Raw genomic sequence first — 21,678 nt, forward strand, 5'->3', positions numbered from 1 at the left:
CTCTGAATGGCTGTGGTCTGACCCCAGAGGAGGCAAATCCAGGGGAGATGTGGGTTTGAAGCCCAGGGTCTGGGCCTGACTGTTGAGTGTGGCCATGAGTCTGGGGGCTAGTTAGTGTCTGTGAGGCCTGAGTATGTATGTATAGAAGCCTAAGTGGGTGTGTGAGGCCATGTGTGTGCACAAGTGTGCCCAGATATCAGCTAGGGAAGTCCTGGTCCCAGAAAGGGCATTTCAGGCCCGCTGTGTTCTGTGGGCATTTCCAGGGTGGTGGGATGTGGACAGCGGGTCTTAAGTGAAAGCAGCATGTGCAGTGAGGGGAAGAGCTGATCTTGGGACTCAGATCGGGGTTACTTTCCATGTGACTCTGACCTTGGGGTCAGATCAAGGTTACTTTCCATGTGACTCTGAGTAAGGGTCTTCCCATTTCTGTGCTTCAGTTTCCTCATCTATAAAATGGGAACGCTAATGCTGGTCTCCAGGGTCCTTTTGCCTGCAGAGAGGTGAGGAGTAATCCCAGGTCACACATGGTCAGGGTGCAGAGCCAAGAACTTTCACCCAGACTTCTGATCAGAGTCTGTTCCACCCCTCTGGTTGGATCCTGGGAAGGGACGGGGGAGGGCCTGGCCCTCCTTCCATTCAGATTCTTGGAAAGTTTTGAACTGAGAGGTGACTGTCCCCATGCAGGCTGAGATTTCTGGCTCTTAGAGGGCAGAAGAAGCGGGTGGCAGAGGGTTAGTGCCTCCTGGAGAGAGCCATGCCAGTACTGCTGGCTCATCTCCTGGACGGGATTACAGAGACTCAGAGAGGAACTCGCCCAGGGTCACACAGCAGCCAGTGGAGGGACTGAGCCCCGAGGATGGGACCCTGGGCGCCGGCTTCCCTTCCCTGCAGAGGCTGTGCTCCTCTCACAGGGGCCATCCGGAACCTAGGATGGAGGGGACCTTGTCATCAGAGGTTCTCTAACTTCAATTCTTTCTGTCCCCTTGGGGGAGAGTAACAATAAGAGTTTACTGAGCAGCCACGATGCACCAGGACCTGTGTTTGCATATCTCATGTAGTCCTTATTACTCTGCTGCAAGGCAAAGGGCGGTAGCCCATTTAACAGAGGGAGAAGTGGAGGGCTCAGAGAGGCCCGTAACCTGGCCAAGCGCCCCTCTTCAGAGTGTCAAACTGGGATTCGCTCCCAGGTCCATAAGGATGTACAGCTCATGTTCCTCCCCCGCTGACCTCCCAGGTTCCTGCCCTCTCCAGGGCTCGGTTTGTGGGGGAAGGGAATGGAAACTTAATGATTTCTCATCTGTCCACCGTGTGCCAGGCACTGTCATACACAAGGTACTTTTTTGAGGGACAGGGAACGTGGGGAGCAGTAATCATGAGAAGGTCAGGCCGGAAGCACGGCTACGACTGTGAGGGCTGGCATGGTGTTTTCTGATATCTCAGGATGCGCTGTGGACCTGGTGGGCCCCGTGAGGGCGGGTGGGTTTCTGGGAGGAAGGGGTCCAGGCCTCGGGTCTCAATTCTGCCATGGCAGTGAGCTTCCCCCTGGGTCTCCATAAGCCCATCCATAAGATGGGCCGGTAATGCCTCCTCGGATCTCCTTGGAGCCTGTGATGACGAGCAGTGTTGCTTGTGTGTGGGGAGGGGGTCCTTTCTCTTCTCCCAAAAGGCCCCAGGAAGCCGACTCTCCGGTCCCCACCCCCCTGCAGCGTCCACTGCCCTCGCTAACCAGGAGCTCTCTCCCGTCTAGCCTGCTTCCCTCCCACCGCGGCGGCTCCTGGCCGCCACTCAGCTCTGCGTGGGCCCTCCAGGCCACGCTCCCTCTGACAGGCGACCACGGCTCAGCTCGTGGCAAACATTCTTTTCATAGTTCCCGGAGCACAGCAAATCCGGCTGCTTAGCCAGGAATGCACAGCCCCCTCCTGCAGCGGCGGCAGGGGCTTGGGCAGCGGAGCCCCTGGGGGTCAAGCAGGAGGGGCTGAGGGGCTGTGGAGGACCCCCCCACCCCCGCCCCAAACCCAATACACGCACGCACGCACGCACGCTGGCCCTCAGCTCCAGGGAGCCGCGAGGCTGCCCTCCTCATCTGTGAACTCACTGGGCTTGGGTCCCAATTCTGGCATCATTCACCACGGGCTGGCTGGCAGACCTGGGCGAGTGACTTGTCTCCGAGCCTCCGGTTCTTCATCTGTAAAATAGGGTTTCTAATTTAATCTCACACAGGGCTTTGGGGGAGGCCAATCATGGCGATGGAGACGATGATAATTGCAAACGTATATCGAATGTTCCCTTAATGCCCAGCGCTGGTGGAAGTCGGCTACTTGAAATGACCGCCCTTCATCTGCTCCAGCGCTCTGCGAAGTAGGAATTGCTCCCACGTTCCTGATGAAGAAGCTGAGGCACAAATGAATGAGGTCACTGCTAGTAAGAGGCAGGGCTGAGAGAGGAATGTGAGCAGCTGGGCTCCAGAGCGGTTCATACCCCGTCATGATTTTTTAAGCAGGACTCTTAGCGGAGGGCCAGCTCCCGGTAAGGGCTCAGAAAACAGAGACTTCTTCCATGAGCCCCGCTCTGGGAGGAGTCAACTCTTTGCCTCCTGGCCATCAATCCACACCTCTGTTTGGAAAGTTGGGATGGGGAAGCAGGCCTGGGGCCCTGGCCAGTGTCCTTAGGGAGCCTGAGCTCTCAGAAGATGGTGGAGGACAAGGGGGTGCAGACTGTCCCACCCACCTCTGGTCTGGGATTTAGCTGGAGGCAGGCACTGTGCAAGGAGGCGATGTCGCCAGGGGAGGGGCTCAGGAGATTAGGGAAGGCAGCTGAGAGCGCAGGTTAAGAACAGAGTCCCATTGAAGCGGGCTCAGGCCCTGCCCTGGCACACCCGCCCACCCCACCTTCCTATTTAGTAGGATTGAGGAGCCTTGGTCAGTTGGAGTGGGCTCCTGAGGCCCGGGATAGGAGCGGCCCACTGTCTTGCCAGCCTTGCTGGTCTCTCTTGCCGTCTGGGTCGAGGCAGCACAGATGGGGGTGGAGAAGTGGGGAGCATTACCATGGCGGCAGTCTCCAGGAAGCCCAAGTGAACTGGGTTTTGGCCATTTGAGGGCTGGCAAGCCCCAAGGTTCAGATCCTAGCCCTGGTGCTTCACCATGGAGAATGGATGTCACCTCTCTGGGCCTCAACCCTCCTCCTCAATAGAATTCCCGCCTTACAGGGTTACAGGAGAGCATGATAAAAACGCCTGGAACATGCCTAGTGCTACGTCTGGTACATAAAGTATGCTTGGGATTTTTATTTTTTATTTTTTTGCCACACTGCGTATTTCGTGGGATCTTAGTTCCCTGACCGCGGATCGAACCCATGGCACAGCAATGGAAGCACAGAGTCCTAAATACTGGACTGACAGGGAATTCCTTATACTTGGGATTTCTAGAGACCATTATTCTTAAGGGCCAATGTGTGAAGGGCATGGAGAGCCAGCTTTAAGCTGTGCTTGGGGTCTCTGATGCTGCTGTTGTTGTGTAGTTGCTAAGTCCTGTCTGACTCTTTGTGACCCCATATCCTTCACTATCTCCAGAGTCTGCTTAAATTCATATCATCGGTGATGCTGTCTAACCTTCTTATCCTCTGCCACCCCTTCTCCTTTTGCCTTCAGTCTTTCCCAGTATCAGTCTTTGATTCTGATATTCAAGGTATTTCTCAGGCTGACCTCATCCAGTTCTCATCTCAAACCATCTGTATTTAGAGAGGTCAGGAGCCCAAGCTCTGGCACCAACAGCCTAGGCTTTACCCATCATGAGCTGTGTGACCTTTGACCAATTACTTAACCTCTCTGTCCCTTGGTTTCCCACTCTGTAAAAAGGAAAGACAAAGAACATATACTTCATTGGGTTGGTCTGAGGACTACATGAGACAGTTCACGAGCAGAGAGCCTGGCACATAGTAGGTGCATAATAAGTGTCAGCTATGATTGGTTAGTTCATTTATTTATTTCACTTATGTTCACAGCGTTCATGCCTCCATACCCTCACACATGCTGCTACTTTAGCCTGGACTGATTACCTCTTCCCACCACCACCCAGTTAAATCTGTGTTCATCTTTCAAAAGCCCAGATCCAATATAAGTCACTTCCTCTTCCTGAGCCTCACGGTGAGGGTGGGGACTGGGGCCAGAGAAGCCAGGGTCAAGCTGGGCAGTGAGAACCTCCCACCCACGCTCCATCAGCTAGGCTGGGCCCTCAGAGAGAGCAGCCTCATGACCCACCTCTGGGGTCACGGTGTCAGAGTGGCATGGGTGGGGGCAGGGCTCAGCTGAGCTGGAGAGAGGGCCTAGGAGCCGCTGGCTCCAGCAGCTGGCTGCTTGTGCAGGGAGAGGGCTGGGATGTCAGAGTTTCCATGGGAGCGGGCAGAGGCGAGCAAGCAGCTGGGGGAGAGAGTGACGAGGCCGGCAGGCCTCCCTGCCAGGTGGGCTGGCTAGGCATCCCCTCCCCATCCACCCGGGATTCATGTCTGGGCTTGGACTGCGGCCCCAGCTCTGCTGTGTGACCTGGACTAGGGCTTACGACAATCAGGTATCATGGTTGATTGAGCCAGAAATGGGGACCTGGCCTTCGAGGGCTGTAACCACATCATGTCCCCTGCTGAACAACCATCCGTGGCTCCCCATTGCCTCACAGAGAAACGCAAGCATAGTATTTAAGGCTCTCCACTAAATTGGCCCCGCCCTCTCAGCTCCCGCTCATCCTCTCAACCTCATGGCACCCTGGGCCTTCCCTGTGCCTGCCCAGCAGCTCCCTACTGCCTGAGATTCCTTTTCTTACTTTGCCTGCCTGTCAGACTCCTACTCACCCTTCAGGATCCAGCCCCTTCCTACATGAAGTCTTCTAGGGAAACTCAAGGGAGGGCAGTATTCCCTGCTGTGTACTCCCATGGCCCAGAGACCTTGGTCAACTGTGTGATGGCCACTTGTCTGATGCCTCGGGCTAGTTCAGGGCAGGGCAGGGCGCTGAGCCTAGGAGCCAAGGCCTAGCCTTGGGTTCCGTACCCAGTAGGAGCTTCCCCAGGTAGAACCCTAGTCTATAGTAGGGACCACCCCAGCCTAGGGTCTGGCAGGGTGTAGGGACTTCTTCAGACTGGACCCTGGCACAGAGAAGGGGCTTCCTCAGCCTAGGCCCTAGGACAGGAAGAATCCCAACAGCTCAGGGCCAGGTCCCCTGTGGGCATTGCTGAGTGTGCATGGCATGAATGAAGTCGGTGGCGGGGCACACATCTTGGCTCCCTGAGCAGGTTGGGGGCCAGTGTTGCAGCAGGGGCTCCTGGCAAAAAGCCCATGGCGGGCCCCAGGGAGGCTGTGAGTCAGGGCAGGAGGCTCCCCCAGCTCCTGGCATCTTCCTCAGTTTCCCTCTTTCAATTCTCAGGCCTTGTCTCTGCTGGGACCTTCAGAGGCCCCTCCGACCTGAAAGGTAAGCTAGATTTGGGGGCAGGGGTTCTCCAGTATCCCAGGCTGCATGCGGCCTATGCTTGCTGCCGTCTGCCCTTGCTCCCCCCAGCTGCTGCGGAAGCCCCTCCCTGACTCAGGGTGTCCTAGCGGGCAGCCCCTCTTGCAGGTGACCTCAGCTCCCTCCGGCCCAACTCGGAAGCAGCTTTTTCTCATTTGTGAACTATTTCGCCCCAGCTCCTTGGCGCGGCCGTGTTTGCTTGGCCTGCCTGGGTGCAGTGGCCTGGCCGGGCTCCCGCCGGGCCCCCTCCCTGCCCAACCCAGCCTCTCCTGCTGACGCTGAAGCTGCCGCCACCGTGCAGGGAAGCCGCGAAGGCCTAGGAATCTTGGCAGGCGTGCGGAGGCAGCGGGCGGCGGGTGGCGCTCCGGAAAAGGCTGCAAATGTGAACCAGAAGGCGGTGGTGTGGGGGTGGGGTAGGGGACTGGCGGCTGAGAAGGCAGGGCCCGGCCTAGGGCCTGGGGGTGCCTGGGTCTGGTGGCCCTCCAATGTCCGGTCTCGCTCAAAAGCTCAGGGCCTCTTCTGGGAAGTGAGCAATGGCACCAGCTGAGGCCTGAGCCCCTGGCAAGGAAGGGCCGGACCCCTGGCCACCTGCCCGAGGATACACGGCTGCCCTGGCTCCTGTCTGCTGCCCCCACCTGGTTGTTCCTACCTCGCTGGACACTCTGTTGCCCCCCAAGATGCTCCTCCCCAGGGTAGTAGTGGGCTGGCTAGCCTCAGAGATGAGCAGAGATTGGTGGCCTGGGAAGTGGGCCTAGTCCCTTCAGGGAGGGAGGTCAGCCCAAGCCCCCTCCAGCAGAGAGCTGAGAAGGACTCTGGAAGAGCCACCAAGGAAAAGGGACCCTATAAGAAACCATCTTGCAGGCTGGCAGGAGGTTGGAGGTGGGGTTGCCAGAGGCCAGGAGTTAGAGCACCCAGGCTGCAGACTGTACTGAGCACCTACTATATGCTGAGCCCAGCTAAGGATGAGATGGGTGTTGGGGAAGACAGGCCCTGGAGGAGGAGCTGTTCTGCCTGAGGGAGGCAGGGAAGGCTGCTTGGAGGAGGAGGCATTTAACTGGGTCTTAAATGAGGAATGACATGTTTGCCTGGAGAAAGAAAATGGTAACCCACTCCAGTATTCTTGCTTGGGAAATCCCATGGACAGAAGAGCCTGGCAGGCTACAGTCCATGGGGTTGCAAGAGTCAGACATGACTTAGTGACCAAAACCACCACCACCTGGAGGAGAAAGAAAGAAAGGGCAATTCACGCAAGCAGGATTGTGCAGGCAAAGGTGGGCAGTGGGTACAGGGAAACATCAAGAAGTTTGGGGTGTCTGGATTCAGGATGCTGGTGCTCCTCTCACCCCTAAACATAGGTGATTTCCCTAAGGGTGAGCCCATGGCCCTCATCCAGGCTGCAGCAACACCACCAATGAAGCCCTATTTTTATCTCCAGCCTATATCGCTCCCTCTCAAGTTTCAGACCCACAGGTTCTCTGCCTCTTAGATATAACCCATCCTAGAAGGCCCTCAGTCTTCTTTGCCCACTCAATTTGGAGTATTCCACCATCTCTTGCCTTTATGGGCATGTTGAACTCTGATCTGTCCTTAAAACCTCCTTCCAATGCTGTTTTGCAAGTTGAGGTCCCCTGTGGTCTAAGGTCCTCACTGGCAGAGGTGAGGGGTGTTGGGACTCTTGGTGGAACTGAAACTTGGTTGTATAGACAAGGTGGGCAGAGGCGACACTCCTGTCCTGCCATCAGTCTGGATGATAGGGTGTCCTCCAGGCAGCCCTGTCCCAGCCTAGCCTCCTCCCTCCATCCCCCAACTCTCAGATTCCAGGTAGCTCTTTAGCTTCGAAACAGTCCTCATGCTTGCACATCTAAATTTGAGAGGTTCAGAGTCTCAGTGACCTGCAGGACAGTGAGGTCATGGGGACTGGACCCCACAAGTCTCCACCCAGACCTTGTGGGGCTGCTCAGGGATCATCTAGGGAGGTCAGCCCCAGACCTGACGTTAGCATTAAGGCCACAAATGCTGGCCTTCTGGAGGCTCCCATCAAGTGACCAGCAGCTAGAGATTTCAGAGCCTGGAACTCTAACAGGATCTGGGTATAACGCGCGAGAGAGCAGAGGAAGACAAACAGGGTGGGCAAATGGGATGGTGACACAGACAGGAGAGAGACCTACCAGGAGATGCCTCAGATACACAGGAAGATGAGGGTCTGGATTCAGAGACACAGACGTGGCGGAAGGGTCACAGGTGGGCATGTCAATCACCCACATGGTTCCCACAACAAGCTGGTTCCCAAACATGACTCTTAGACCTGGAGTGTGTCTCCCCACCAGCTGTGGTCTCATGGATTTGCCAGCCTCACTATGATCTTGCCATCCTCTCTGCTTTCTTTATCCGCATTACCACTGAGTCTAAAGTACAGTCAGCCCTCTGTATCTGCACGTTCCACGTCCATCCTCAAATCTGGCCAACTGTGAATCAAAAATACTTGAAAACCAATTCCCAAAATTTCCAAAAAGCAAAATTTAAGTTTACCTTGTGTCCCAGCAACTACTTACATAGCATTTACATTGTATTCGGTATTATAAATGGTTTAAAGTATACGTGAGGATGTGCATAGGTTATATGCAGATACCACACCATTTTATATAAAAGACTCGAGCATTCATAGATTTTAGTAGCCATGGAGGTCTTGGAACCAATCACCTGTGGATGCAGAGGGACGACTATATACCTTCTCCAGTAAGCCACATGAACTGCAGAATAACATGGGATTTATCACTTTGGTACTAGGGAGTCATTGGAGACTCCAGAGCGGGGAGGGCCATGGCAGAGCTGTGCCAAAGTGTGGTTCACATATAGGCAGCATTAGCATCACCTGGGAGGTTGTTAGAGCTGCAGATGCTGGGCCCTGCTCCACACTTACTGAATCAGGATCCCTGAGGGTATGGGCTAGGAGCCTGTGTTTTTAAAATCGTTTGATGCACACTAAAGTTTGAGAAGCACTGTTGGAGTATCTATAGGATGTTCTGAGGAAGACAGAGAAGCTGAGGTTGAGGGGTGGGAGAGAACAGTTTTGATAATCCAGGTGAGGATCTGGCAATTTAACAAACCTTTACTGAATGGCTGGAATGTGCCAGGCTCTGGGCTGTGTGTTGGGAGAATACAAGGTCTGTATTAGGACAGAGAGAATGGGGGAGGAGGGGAAGGAAGAGAAGTGAGAGAAACAGAGGAGACAGTCTGCAAGATTGGATTGGGGGTTTGGGGGCGAAGGAACAGGGCTGTCATGTACAGTTGTGCGGGTCGGTTACTCTTCAAGGACACTGCAGAAAGTCAATGAGGAAAGCCCGAGTTGGCTGGACAGAGGGGTAGCCTTTCCTACTTGTGCTAAGGCAGTGTATAGGCTAGAGAGATTCCACGTAAGGAAGGAAGGGTCAGAAGTGTCAGGAGTGATGTCCTGATTTCTGGCCTGGGCACCAGGGAGTTGGGGAGAAGCACGTAATAGGGGAGAAGATAATGACAGCAGTTTGGGTGGAGGTGTCTGAAGGACAGCCAGGAGAAAATGCTTGGCTCATAGTTGAACTCAAGAGTCTGGGGCTCAGGGGAGTGGTAGCTGGAAACAGACATGGGAGTCCCTGGTGCTGGGATTGGAACTGTGGGAGCTGGGGAGAGCTAGAAACTGTAGGAGAAACATCCAGAGAGAAGAGAAGAGGTCTGAGCCAGCTCCTTGGGGTCAAGCCTGGGTCTGCAAAGTGGGCAGAGGGAAGGAGCAGAGAAGAATCTGAGGAGGAGCCTTTCCAGGAAGGAGGAAAGCAGGGTCACAAGGCAGGAGGCAGTGCTGGTGAGAAGGAAACACACGAGGTGAGAGGGTGAGGGGTAGAGAGAGTTCTTTCAAGAAGCTTGGCTGAGAAGGGCTGGAGAAAGATGAGGCTGGCCAGGGGCAGGGGAGAGGCCTGTATAGACTGGGATGCAGAGGCTGGGACTCGGGGAGGCACCCACAGACAGTGAGCCCTCCAACCCAGCCCTGAGGAAGAGGTGTGGAAGGGCTGGGGGGACCTTGAGTAGGAGACAGGACCCCTTTCATCTGAGACTCAGGAAAGGGGGATGGGAAAGGGTTCCTGATCTCTGCAAGCTGGGAGAGAGGTGGGGGATGGGGGCTCAGGAACCCTGGAGAAGTGTGGAGTCGCGGTGGGGGTGGGGTGGGGTGGGTGGGCATCATGCCCAGTGGGTGAGGAGGGCAGTTCCTCTGCTTCTTTCCAAGATCCATAACTTCGTCCTTGGCCTGAGCAGGCTGTGTGACCCCTAGTCAGCAGCATCTCAGGAGCAGTCAGAGAAAAGGCTGAGAAGCACAGATAATTGACTTTTAGGGAACTTCACAAGGTCCTGGCCTTTGGCAGCAAGTCACCTGAGGTTTTCAAAGGTTGGTGGAGATGTTGCTTTGCAGCAGGAGGCACTAAGGTTAGACTGAAGGGAGGACTCTCTGGCCATCAGGGTAGCAGAACAGGGCAGCATGAAGGGGCCGATGGCTTAGACCATGTCAGTTAACCCTTTCACAAATGAAGACACTGAGGTTCAGAGAGGTTAAGTTACTTGCCTGAGACCACACAGCTGGAAAGCAGCTGTGCTGGAATGAGAGTTCAGGGGCAGTCAGAATGTAAAGGGCCTTAGGGCCCCCCACCCCGCCCAGGGCTGGACCCCTGATAGGGAGAGCCTTGGAAATGCTGCTCACCTGTTGAAGTGGCGGAGACTGGGCTTAGAGAGAGAGAAAGAGGGACCGAGAGACGTGGGTCAGGGCCAGAGACCCGGGGAGAGAACAGAGCGCGGCCGGGCCGGTGGGGAGACAGGAGCAAGCGGGGCAGCCGATCCCGCAGAAATGTCTCCACAACAGGAAGCGTCTCATAACATACCTGTGGTTTGGCCAGGCCCCGGGGCTGCCTGAGCTCCCCGCGGCTCCCTCAGCTGCAGCCGCCCTTTTCGGGTAGGGGGCTTGGAGCAGCAGGAGCCTGCGCAGAGCTGCGTTCCATCCACCCACCCGGGGCGAGGGGAGGCGGGGGTCGGCCAGGGCCGCACTGGCCACACCCCTGCACGCTCCGCCGGGAACCTGCGCCCCGCGCTCAGGCCCCCCCTTTGCATCGCGACCTCTGAGAGCTCACGTGTGCAATGGGATGGGGAGGGGGCAGGCCCTTAAATTCCACAGGATCACCTGCCCCCCCACCCCCGCCCCCAGGCTGCTGATCGTCTCTGGGACGGGACCCTTGGAGAGAGGACTGGTGGGAGGGGGCACTTATTGCTTCAGGAGCAGCCCTATCCAGGGAGAGAAGGGTGTGTATTCATGCCGCTACTTCCTGCTGGGGTCTATTCCCTTTTCCCCTCTCATTGGTCTGAAGGACCCTGGAACCCTACCCGCTCCCAGCCAACCTCCTCTGCCGCCCCCGGAGGAGGCCCAGGCTGCCACAAAACGCTGACTTGGACAAAATGCTGTTTTACGGGGATTTGTTGAAAAGGGGGGAAATCCCCGTTAAGGACTTGCAGCTGTCCAAACACCGCGTCTACCCTGCTGCCGCCACCGCTCCATCCCCTGAATCAGCGTCTTCTTCTGCATCCCACCTCCTGCCCCTGTCAGCCCCGCCCCTTCCCGGTCGCCTCAGCTCCTGCCTTCCTTCCTAAGAGGTTACCAGAGAGGGTGACGGTCTGCCCAAGGTCACACAGCCCAGCCAGGCTTGAGCCTCAGGGCTCTCCCCAACCAGTTCCATGAGGGGAGACCAGAAGCAAGCAAGCAAGTGGATCGGCTGTTCCTCCCTGTGTGCCCCTATTCCCCAAGCGGGCAGCTCTTAGCTGAAGTTTCTTGATCGAGGCCACGTGAATGTCCCACCTGTTCCCTTTCTAGCTGACACATAAGCCCCTCTGAGGGGCTGAAGAAGGGGCTTCCAGGGCCGTGTGACACTTATCTGTGCAAGGTCTGAGTGTTATTCGTGTGATCTTTAAATCTGACAGCAAATTGAATTCATCATCCATTTATCTCTGTGCCAGCCAAGTCCTGTGCTGGGCATGGAGGGGAGAGGAGGAGCGGGGAGAGAAGAGAAAAGCCAAAGAGGGAGACGAAGCTGTGAGGGGGCCCTACGGGTGTCAGTGGGGCCCAGGGGAGGCATCCAGTAGGCTTCCCGGCGTCTAAGAATGAGGAGGAGCAGGAGGTGGGGACGCAGTAGGGGGAACCGAGGGAAGGAACACGTGCAGCGACCTGAGAGCCTGGGGAGCCTGCGGCGGGGGCAGGCGGGGGTGGGGGCGGCGAGAAAGGGATGACCGTGAACAGGAGGCAGGGGCGCCCAGGCACCCTCGGCTCTGCTGGTGGCTGGCATGGGGGGCAGTGCCTCCCACCTGGGCAGCCATGTGGCACCATGCCGGGGCCATCGTTTTGCAGCCCCCTTCTCCTGTGATATGCGCACTTCCACTCCCAGCCCCTCTCTCCCTCCGCCCCCCGCCGCCGCCCCCAACCTGGACTGGCATGGCCGCCTCCCATTTAAGAGCTGGAGTAAGTTTTCCCTCCTCAAACCCACAGGCAGCTTGGAGTTGGAAAAGAGCTTCCCTTTCTCAGTCTGTTTGCCTCTGTCTAGCTTGTGCTCTCTGGCACGTTCTCCCTGGAGGCAGTCTGTCCCAGCGGTTAAGAGCTCAGGTTCTTAACAGACTTCCGCTCAGACCCTGGCTGCCAGGGGGCGGCGCCTCACTCCCGCTTGTCTCCGGCTTCAGACGCCTCGTCTATAGGAAGAGGAGGCACCATAGCTCCTCTTTCCCGGGGATCTGGTGGGAATTACATCAATCGCGAACTGTGACGCAGCACTTAGGCGGTGCCCCAGCGAAGGTGTGAGCTGTCATCCTCACTCAGACACGTCTCGCTCCAGAGGAAACACCTGCTCCGGGGTCCCGCCCCACCTCCATGGAGCAGGAGGTGCCAGGATGGGGCAAGTTCAGGGAGCCACGGGGGCGTAGGGCGGGGATGCTTCCTGGAGACCCGCCTTGCCAAGGAGGAGTGAGAAGTGGGGAGCTGGCAGGGGGCCCTGCCTGGGCTCCTGCCTGAACTGGGGGGGCTCTTCCTCTGATGCCCTGTGCCCCTCTACAGTTCTCCCCATCCTAGACACCCTCCCAGCTGAGCCTGCATCAGCCCCCGCCTCCGTGAGGCCTCACCCAGCACAGGAAGAGGACCAAGGCTCCCCAGTAGTAGTAACAGTAGCAGTGTTAGTCGCTTAGTCGTGTCTGGCTCTTTGCAACCCCATGGACTATATCTCCCCAGGCTTCTCTGTCCGTGAGATTCACCAGGCAAGAATACTGGAGTGGGTTGCCATTCCCTTCTCCAGAGCATCTTCCTGACCCAGGGATCGAACCCAGCTCTCCTGCATTGTAGGCAGATCCTTTACCTTATGAGCTACAGGGAAGTCCTCCCTGGAGCCAGGGCTGTCTTGAGTCCTCCTGTGGGGGTGCCGTGATTTCGGCCTCTGACCCATTCAGACCAGAACTGCTCACTCCCCTCCTCCTGCTTCCTACTGCAAGGTCTGCCCCTCTGCCCAACCCCCTGCTCCCCTTCCAGGCAGAACATTCTAGCTCTGTGATATATGAGGATCCCGCATTCCCCCAGCTCAGGTGGCCAGAGCAGGAGGGTCTTTATCCTGCTCTCGAGAGGCCTCATGGTACGGTGGTTAGCGGCTGGGGCTTAAGAGTCAGACTGCCTGGGTTTAGGCTCTGACCGCACTCCAGGTGCCTCACCTGTAAAACAGGGCTGACGAGCCTTGCAGGGCTGAATGTGGATAGAAAGTCAAACTTTGGGGTAGTGCCTGGCTGGAGCCTCATCAGCAGTTAACTGAGGGCCAGGCCTACACAGTAGGAGGCCTAGAACCAGTCATGGTGCAGACAGAGCAGGTGGCCTGTGTTGAGGGCAGGTGTTCTGGGCAAGATTCTTAGTCTAAGCTTCAGTTTCTATATCTATAAAATAGGGGACAGTAATTCTATGAGCTGGTCGGGGGTCGTTGAGAGGGTTAGTGATGTGAAACCAGGGAGCCCTTAGGTGGCAGGTCTTAATATTACACTCGGGCTCAGGGAGGCTGAAGACCTGCCCAAGGTGACAGGGAGGTTGATGGCAGAGCTGGGTTGGCAGCTTCACCATCCTGCCCCAAAGCCCCACGTTCATTCCTGCAAAGCCCGCATGATACTGAATTTGGAAGAATCTGCACTGCAGCTCCAGACAGCCTCAGGTGTATCCCTGGATGTGCACAGCCCACTGCCACACCTTCCTGCAGCCACACACAGGTGTGGAGAGCCCCTGGGTGGGGCGAGGGGAGCCCAGAGCAGGGATGCCAGGGCAAGTGGGACCTTCCTGGGGTGTGTGAAATGTCAGGCTAGTCCCCTGTGTAGATATTGATGGGTACCCACCCTGGGGTACCAACTTTGATCATCACAGCAATCCTGAGAAGCAGGTTGTTAGCCTAGCTTGAAAAGAAAATTCTTTTTTTTTTTTTTTTGCCACATCTCCAGGCTTGCGAGATCTTAGTACCCCAAACAGGGATCAAAACTGGACCCCCAGCACTGGAAACTCAGAGTCCTAACCACTGGACCAACAGGAAATCTCCTAGCCTAGCTTTTAATTATTATTATTTTTTTCCCCACACTTTGCAGCATGCAGAACTTCCCTAATCAGGGATCAAACCTGTGCCCCCTGCAGTGGAAGCACAGAATCTCACCCACTGGACACCAAGGAAGTCCTAGTCTAGTTTTTTAAAAAGAACTTAATTGAGATACAGCTCACATAGCATGCAATTGGCTTATTTAAAATATAAGAATCCACAGTTTTTTAAGGTACTCAGAATTATGCAGCCATCATCACAATCAGTTTAGAACGTTTTCATCACCCCTAATAGAAACCCTGTGTGTGTGTGTTATTCACCCAGTCATGTCCGACTCTTTGCCACCCCATGGACTATTGCCTGCCAGGCTCCTCTGTCCATGGAATTCTCCAGGCAAGAATACTGGAATGCATAGTTATTCCCTTCTCCAGGGGATCTTTCTGACCCAGGGATGGAACCTGGGACTTCTGCATTCCAGGCAAATTCTTTACCGTCTGAGCCACCGGGGGTCCCAATAGAAACCCTGTGATTAACAATCACTCCCTTTGTCTACCTGCCCCAGCCCTAGGCAACCACTCATCTAACTACTTTCTGTCTCTATAGATTTACCTATTGCGAACGCATCCTACAAATAGAATTATATGATTTTGTGCCTGGCTTCTTCAGTTGGTGATGTTTTCAAGATTCATCTGTATTGCTGCGTTTATCAGTACTTCACCTCTTTTTATTGCCGAGTAATATTCCATATCCTGAATATTCCACACCATCCATTCATTAGTCGATGTACATCTATTGTTTCTACTTTCTGGCTGTTATGAATAATGCCAGTATGAACATTCATGTACACGTTTCAGTGTGGACATGTTATTCCATTTTACAGACGAGGAAACTGAGTTCACGGAGTGGACATCGCTTGCTCAGGCTCCCCTACCTGGTGAATGGAGGATTTAGGCTGGCTATCCAAATCTGGAGCCTGTTTTTCTTCCTAACTCAGTCCTTGTTCTCAGAGCTGAGCTGAATGCTGAGACAGGGCTAGGTCAGGACACTGGAGTGAGGGGTTAACTCTGTAGAGGAAGGAGTGACAGCTTCCCTGGGTCTTGAAGGATGAGTGAGGGGAAGAACACTGCAGGCAGAGGAACAGCAGGTGCAAAGGCCTGGAAGTGTGAGGCTGCCTGGTGACTGGGGCAAAGGTATGGTGGAGGGGAGCAGCAGAGAAAGGGGCAATAGATGGTAGAGTTGGAGACAGAGATACTGATTCAATGATTAGAACACCATGTTGGGAACCAAGGACTTTTACAAAAATTATTGTTTAATTTATACTTTTTTTAAACTTTTCTTTTGTATTGGGGTGTGCATGTAAGTCGCTTCAGTCATATCTGAGTCTTTGCGACCCTGTGGACCGTAGCCCACCAGGCTCCTCTGTCCATGGGATTCTCCCTGCAAGAATAGCGGAGTGGGTTGCCATGCCCTCCTCCAGGGGATCTTTCCGACCCAGGGATGGAACCTGTGTCTCTTATCTCTCCTGCATTGGCAGGCAGGTTCTTTACCACTAGCACCACCTGGGAAGTATTGGTGTATAGTCGATTAACAAAATGTGATAGTTTCAGGTGAACAGCGAGGGGACTCAGTCATACATATGCATGTGAAGTGAAAGTCAGTCATGTCCATGGAATTCTCCAGGCCAGAATATAGGAGTGGGTAGCCTTTCCCTTCTCTAGGGGATCTTCCCAACCCAGGGATCGAACCCAGGTCTCCGGCATTGCGGGCAGATTCTTTACCAGCTGAGCTGTAAGGGAAGCCCATACATATATGGGAAGTCATACATATATATGTAATTAATTAATGGCCTCGAGGCTTGCAGAATCTTAGTTCCCCAACCAGGGATCGAACCTGGGCCACTGGCCGTGAGAGCCTTGAGTCCTAACCACTGGATAGCCAGGGAATTCCCACAAAGGACTCGATCCAGAAGATGGTGGGGAACCCCAGAAAAGCCTGGACTTAATGTGAGGTCAGACAGACCTTAGGCAAATCCCAGTGCTGCTTCCTAGAGACCTTTGCTTTAGTTTTGTCATCTGGAAAATGCAGATGACAGTAACAATACCTCGTTAAAGTGCTGGGAGGATTAAGTGAGCTCCCATGCTGGAGAGCTTAGCCTCATGCCTGGCAGAGAGCCAGTCCAGCACGTGGTAGTGGGTGTGTAATCATCAAACAGTGTCTGGCAGGGCTGTGCCAAGGTTAGAGGTGCTCTGGAAGGGCATCTGGCTGCCAAGTGAATGGTTTGGGAGGCTGTTGTCCAGGAACCTCATCCCCACCCCTGCCTGTACAGAGCGCTATGGGCAGGGTTAGGAGAGGTTTAGTAGTAACTTCTGCAGACTCGGAGACTTTGAGAAATGCTTGTGAATAATAACTAAATTTTCATCTTTTTTGTGAGCTCCTGGGCCTGGTGCCAAACCACCCATGAGCTGGCTTGACGGCCTCTCTCCCTCCTCCCCGCAGCACGCCGGCGGACGCCATGCAGGGGGCTCTGACACCCCTGGCTTCGCTGCCACCACCTCTGCTGCTGCTGCTGCTGCTGGCGTGCGGGCCGAGGGCGGCTGCCAGCGGCGGGGCCGCTGGGGCAGCGGGCTACCCGCCGGTGCAGTACGTGCAGCCCATGCACAAAGGACCCGTGGGGCCGCCCTTCCGCGAGGGCAAGGGCCAGTACCTGGGTGAGCATCGCCCCGCCCCGCCTCGGCCCGTCCGCACCCCCAACTCCCTGTCTCCTGACCTCCACCGGCTCTTCCCAGGCCCCTCACAGCCACAGCCCGTCCATCCCACCAAAGACCTTCCCACCTCCACTTGCTTCTTGATGCGGGTCCAGGGCCTCCCACCCCAAGAGGGCCCGGAAGAGGGGTGGAGCTGGCTGGAGGAGGTGGTCTTTGGGTAGGGGAGGGGCGGGAAGGTTTGTGGGGAAATAGGCAGGGGTTGGCGCCGATTGGCTCTAAGGAGGGCTGCTGGTGCCACCTGGTGGCCATTCCACCACAGTTCCGCAGGGATGAGAGGCTGCTGGGGAAGGGAGGCCCAGCCTGGGTAGGTTGGGAACCAGGAGTCCTGGCTGTGGCTACCCTGCAGCTCCCAAGACCGCCACCAGACCACCCCTAAATTGCGTCTTTCATGAGAGAAGGGAGGGAGGACCAGGGTGGTCTTCATGAGCAGGTACAGAGCCCTAACTTCTCAAGTTGCACCCCATGCTGGCTAGGGAGTGGGAAGATGGGTCCCCTGGCCCCACTGGCCAGGCCCCTGACAGCCTCTTCTCTTTTTCTCTCTCAGAAATGCCTCTACCACTATTGCCGATGGACCTGAAAGGAGAGCCCGGACCCCCTGGAAAGCCTGGGCCACGGGGTCCCCCCGGCCCTCCTGGCTTCCCAGGAAAACCAGGCACGGGAAAACCTGGGCTCCACGGGCAACCTGGCCCCGCCGGCCCCCCTGGCTTCTCCCGGATGGGCAAGGCTGGTCCCCCAGGGCTCCCAGGCAAGGTTGGACCACCAGGGCAGCCAGGGCTTCGCGGGGAGCCAGGGATTCGAGGGGACCAGGGCCTCCGGGGGCCCCCAGGGCCCCCTGGCCTCCCTGGGCCCTCAGGCATTGCTGTCCCTGGAAAACCAGGCCCCCAGGGGGTGCCCGGGCCCCCAGGATTTGGGGGGGAGCCAGGACCCCAGGGAGAGCCTGGGCCCCCAGGTGATCGAGGCCTCAAAGGTGAAAATGGAGTGGGCCAGCCAGGGCTACCTGGAGCCCCAGGGCAGGGTGGTGCCCCGGGGCCCCCAGGTCTCCCTGGCCCGGCTGGTTTAGGCAAACCAGGTTTGGATGGGCTTCCTGGGGCCCCTGGCGATAAGGGTGACACTGGGCCTCCTGGGGTGCCAGGACCTAGGGGGGAGCCTGGGGCTCTGGGCCCAAAGGGGCCCCCTGGGGTGGACGGGGTGGGGGCACCAGGGTCAGCAGGGTTGCCAGGGCCACAGGGCCCACCAGGAGCCAAAGGGGAACCAGGGACCCGGGGCCCCCCTGGCCTGATAGGCCCCACTGGTTATGGGATGCCAGGCCTGCCAGGTCCCAAGGGGGACAGGGGCCCAGCTGGGGTCCCAGGGCTCTTGGGGGACAGGGGCGAGCCAGGTGAGGATGGGGAGCCAGGGGAACAGGGCCCACAGGGCCTTGGGGGGCCCCCTGGACTTCCAGGGTCTGCAGGGCTCCCTGGCAGACGTGGGGTCCCTGGGCCTAAGGGGGAGACAGGGCCTATAGGACCCCCAGGAGTGCCTGGCATTCGGGGTGACCAAGGGCCTAGTGGCCTGGCTGGGAAACCTGGGCTCCCAGGAGAGAGGGGGCTTCCAGGGGCTCATGGACCTCCTGGACCGACTGGGCCCAAAGGTGAGCCTGGTTTCACAGGCCGTCCTGGAGGACCAGGGGTGGCAGGAGCCCTGGGGCAGAAGGGTGACTTGGGGCTCCCTGGACAGCCCGGCCTGAGGGGCCCTTCAGGAATCCCAGGACTCCAGGGTCCGTCTGGCCCTATCGGGCCCCAGGGTCTGCCAGGCCTGAAGGGCGAACCAGGCCTACCGGGGCCCCCTGGAGAGGGGAAAGTGGGGGAACCTGGCGTGGCTGGGCCGACAGGGCCTCCCGGGGTGCCAGGTTCCCCAGGACTCACGGGCCCTCCTGGGCCTCCTGGCCCCCCTGGCCCCCCTGGAGCCCCGGGGGCCTTCGACGAGACTGGCATCGCCGGCTTGCAGCTGCCCAACGGTGGAGTGGAGGGAGCTGTGCTGGGCAAGGGGGTGAAGCCACAGTTGGGGCTAGGGGAGCTGTCGGCCCATGCCACGCCCGCCTTCACCGCTGTGCTCACCTCTCCCTTCCCTGCCTCGGGCATGCCCGTCAAGTTTGACCGGACTCTCTACAACGGCCACAGTGGCTACAACCCGGCCACGGGCATCTTCACCTGCCCCGTGGGCGGGGTCTACTACTTCGCCTACCACGTGCATGTCAAGGGCACCAACGTGTGGGTGGCCCTCTACAAGAACAACGTGCCGGCCACGTACACCTACGACGAGTACAAGAAGGGCTACCTGGACCAGGCGTCTGGCGGGGCCGTGCTGCAGCTAAGGCCCAACGACCAGGTCTGGGTACAGATGCCCTCGGACCAGGCCAATGGCCTCTACTCCACCGAGTACATCCACTCCTCCTTTTCGGGATTCTTGCTGTGTCCCACATAACCCGTGCTGCCCTGGCCTCCTCCTCTTTAGCGGTAGAGAGACCTTCTCACTTACCAAGAACCTCCATTTAAAGAAAAAAAACCAAAGACTGAAACAGGCGGGCACAAAGGCAGCCGCGGCCTCGGCCTGGGGAGACTGACTTGGATTCTCTCCACGCAGGCTGAGGTTTCTTCCTGGAAGAAGCTGGCCTGAGTTCCTCTCCCCCACGTGTCTGTGCAGTGGTGGGGGTTGTGCCCCCATTCCTGCCCTGCCTGGCCCCCTGGCAGGGCCCCAGACGTTCGGCCTGGCTGGTGGAGACCCCTGCTCCCTCGAGAGTCCTGGGCTCTGCCGGGCGGTGAAGGAGGCTGCTTCTCAGTGAGTCAGTGGTGAGAGGGGGCTGAGCAGCCCCCTCCATTCCCCTGAGGAGACATATTCCCAAGCCCTGCCCAGCCTGCTGGCCCCCAAAGGGCACCTGCTCAAGGGATGGGGCGTGGCCTCCCTCAGTTCTTGGCTGGGGCTCTTCCAGCGGCCCTGGGACCTCCAGCTGAAGGTGATGGATCTCCCGAAGAGTTTTTGTTTCTCTCCAGGGCAAGGGAGAAGAGGGGGACCGTGGTGGCCAGTGTGGACACCCTGTCAGGACTGCAACCCTAGCGGTGGGGCTGTGGATGCAGGCCTGTCCCCGGTGGGTATGGGTGCGTGACCGCTCCTCCTGGCTCCTGGGCAGTGCCGACCCCCACTCACTGCTCAGGCCGCAGCCACGGAGAACAGTGGCTTGTGAGGGGCAGGGGCGTGGGCCTGGCGCAGGATGGCCGTTCTTCACATTCATCTCCATCCCCAAGGCTGCACCCACCAGCTTTGGCTTTGCTCAGTGTGAGGGCAGCCGCCCAGGCCCCTGCGGACCGCCAGAGGTGGCACGAGGCAGGGCTGGCAATCAGCAAGCCTGAGTATTCCTCCTCTCTCCTTTCACCTGCTGAGGGAGAGCCGCTTTACTCAGACAAAACTGTAAGGGGTGCTTGCCAGCCCCACCCCCAGTAGCCCCATGGCCTAGAGCTTCCTGTTCACCCACAGAACAAGGTGCACACAAGCTCGTTGATGAAGACAGCCGCCCGCTTCTCCTTAGTAAGAGCCAGATGGTGGGTGTGCGTCGACTCCAGGGGTTAATCTGCAGGGGCTTCCTCTCCTTCCACTCTCTGGTTCCAATTTCCTGTCCAAAGCAGGATTAGGGCCCAGGAGGCTGAGGCCCTGAGAAAAAGGGTGCCAACAGGCCCCTTTGGGATGAGGTGGATGTTACTGCCATTTTCCCCAATCAGAGCTCTCCTCTGCAGGAAACAGGCAAGACCTCCTTCCCTTCCCTTGGCCCCTAGTTCAAGCTGAGTGGATACCACTGAGATGAGGGCCCAGCGTGGACGTGCTACAGCTCTGGCCCTCACCCCGCCTGCCCATGTTGAGGAAGGAGGTTGATCACCGACTTCTGACGTGTTAGGCTGTGGCTCCCTCAGGCCCCTGGGCTGACCTCCTCCCCACCCACAACTTCTCCAAATCAAGCAGACCCTTTGACCACTCGTTTTAACTTTCAAAAGGAGAAAAGAAAACCCAAATCTGCCCAAGTGGCACTTCAAGAGCAGGCTGGGCTAGGGTTCCTGGTGGGTTTCTTATCCATCAGCACCATGGGAACTAAGTCTTAAATCATACCTCATGGGGCCACCTGCTCAGCATTCTTACTGAGTCAAAGCCACTGCCATTTGACCTGTTAGGAAGGGTTCTGATGGGTGAAAAGGCGCCAGCTCCCAGTGAAGTCCAGGGCCCTGAGGGTACGGGGAGCCAAAAAAAAAAGAACAAAGGAGCTGTTTCACAGAACTGAGTTTCTGCCAAGTGTCATTCCTGAAGCCTTTGGGGAGAGGTGGGTGGTGTTTCCAAAATATTTATGGGACTTTAGTTCCAGGTGTCCACTTAACTGACTAGCTTTGATAAACTGTGTCAGGTTTTAACAATGAAAACTACCCATTACCTTGTGCATTTTTGTATTCTAATTCCTCATTTTTTTTTTAAAGATTAAGGTTTAAATGTTTTCCATTAGTAATTTCATTTCTAACCTGGTATAGGAGGCTTAGTTCCCTACATACCTATTATGTGCCCTGTGTCATAGGAGATTCGGGAAAAATGCACTTGGGAATCAAAGAAAATGGAACTTCTTTTTGAAAAGAAAAACAATGGTATTGACTGTATTGACACAATCTCAATAAAGCCTGTTGTATAAACAGCACTGTACTGAAACTGGCCTTGATGTAGAGGTGTCTTGAGCCTCTGCTTTCATAAAGCACCTGGGGAGCTCTCTGGGACTCTTGTTCCGCACCTTCTCAAAGAGCATGCATTCCTCCC

The 21,678-nt window shown here is 56.7% G+C and overlaps 1 protein-coding gene across 1 annotated transcript; it reads left to right on the top strand.

Moving 5' to 3' along the window:
* Nucleotides 1-16,586: 16,586 nt before the first annotated feature.
* On the top strand, nt 16,587-21,543 carry COL8A2 (collagen type VIII alpha 2 chain). Its single transcript, XM_055587015.1, has 2 exons — nt 16,587-16,800; nt 17,402-21,543. The coding sequence occupies exons 1-2, from the start codon at nt 16,605-16,607 to the stop codon at nt 19,318-19,320; spliced, it is 2,115 nt and encodes a 704-aa protein (XP_055442990.1). The 5' UTR covers nt 16,587-16,604; the 3' UTR covers nt 19,321-21,543.
* The last annotated feature ends 135 nt before the right edge of the window (nt 21,544-21,678 follow it).

Source organism: Bubalus kerabau, chromosome 6, assembly GCF_029407905.1.
Source record: "Bubalus kerabau isolate K-KA32 ecotype Philippines breed swamp buffalo chromosome 6, PCC_UOA_SB_1v2, whole genome shotgun sequence".
Lineage (NCBI taxonomy): Eukaryota > Metazoa > Chordata > Mammalia > Artiodactyla > Bovidae > Bubalus > Bubalus kerabau.

What these genes read in the sequence shown, in the direction of transcription:
- COL8A2 (XM_055587015.1), top strand. Translation starts at nt 16,605, where the DNA reads ATGCAGGGGGCTCTGACACCCCTGGCTTCGCTGCCACCACCTCTGCTG. An exon ending in GGGCAAGGGCCAGTACCTGG is followed by an intron (nt 16,801 to 17,401) that starts GTGAGCATCGCC and finishes TTTCTCTCTCAG; the next exon opens with AAATGCCTCTACCACTATTG.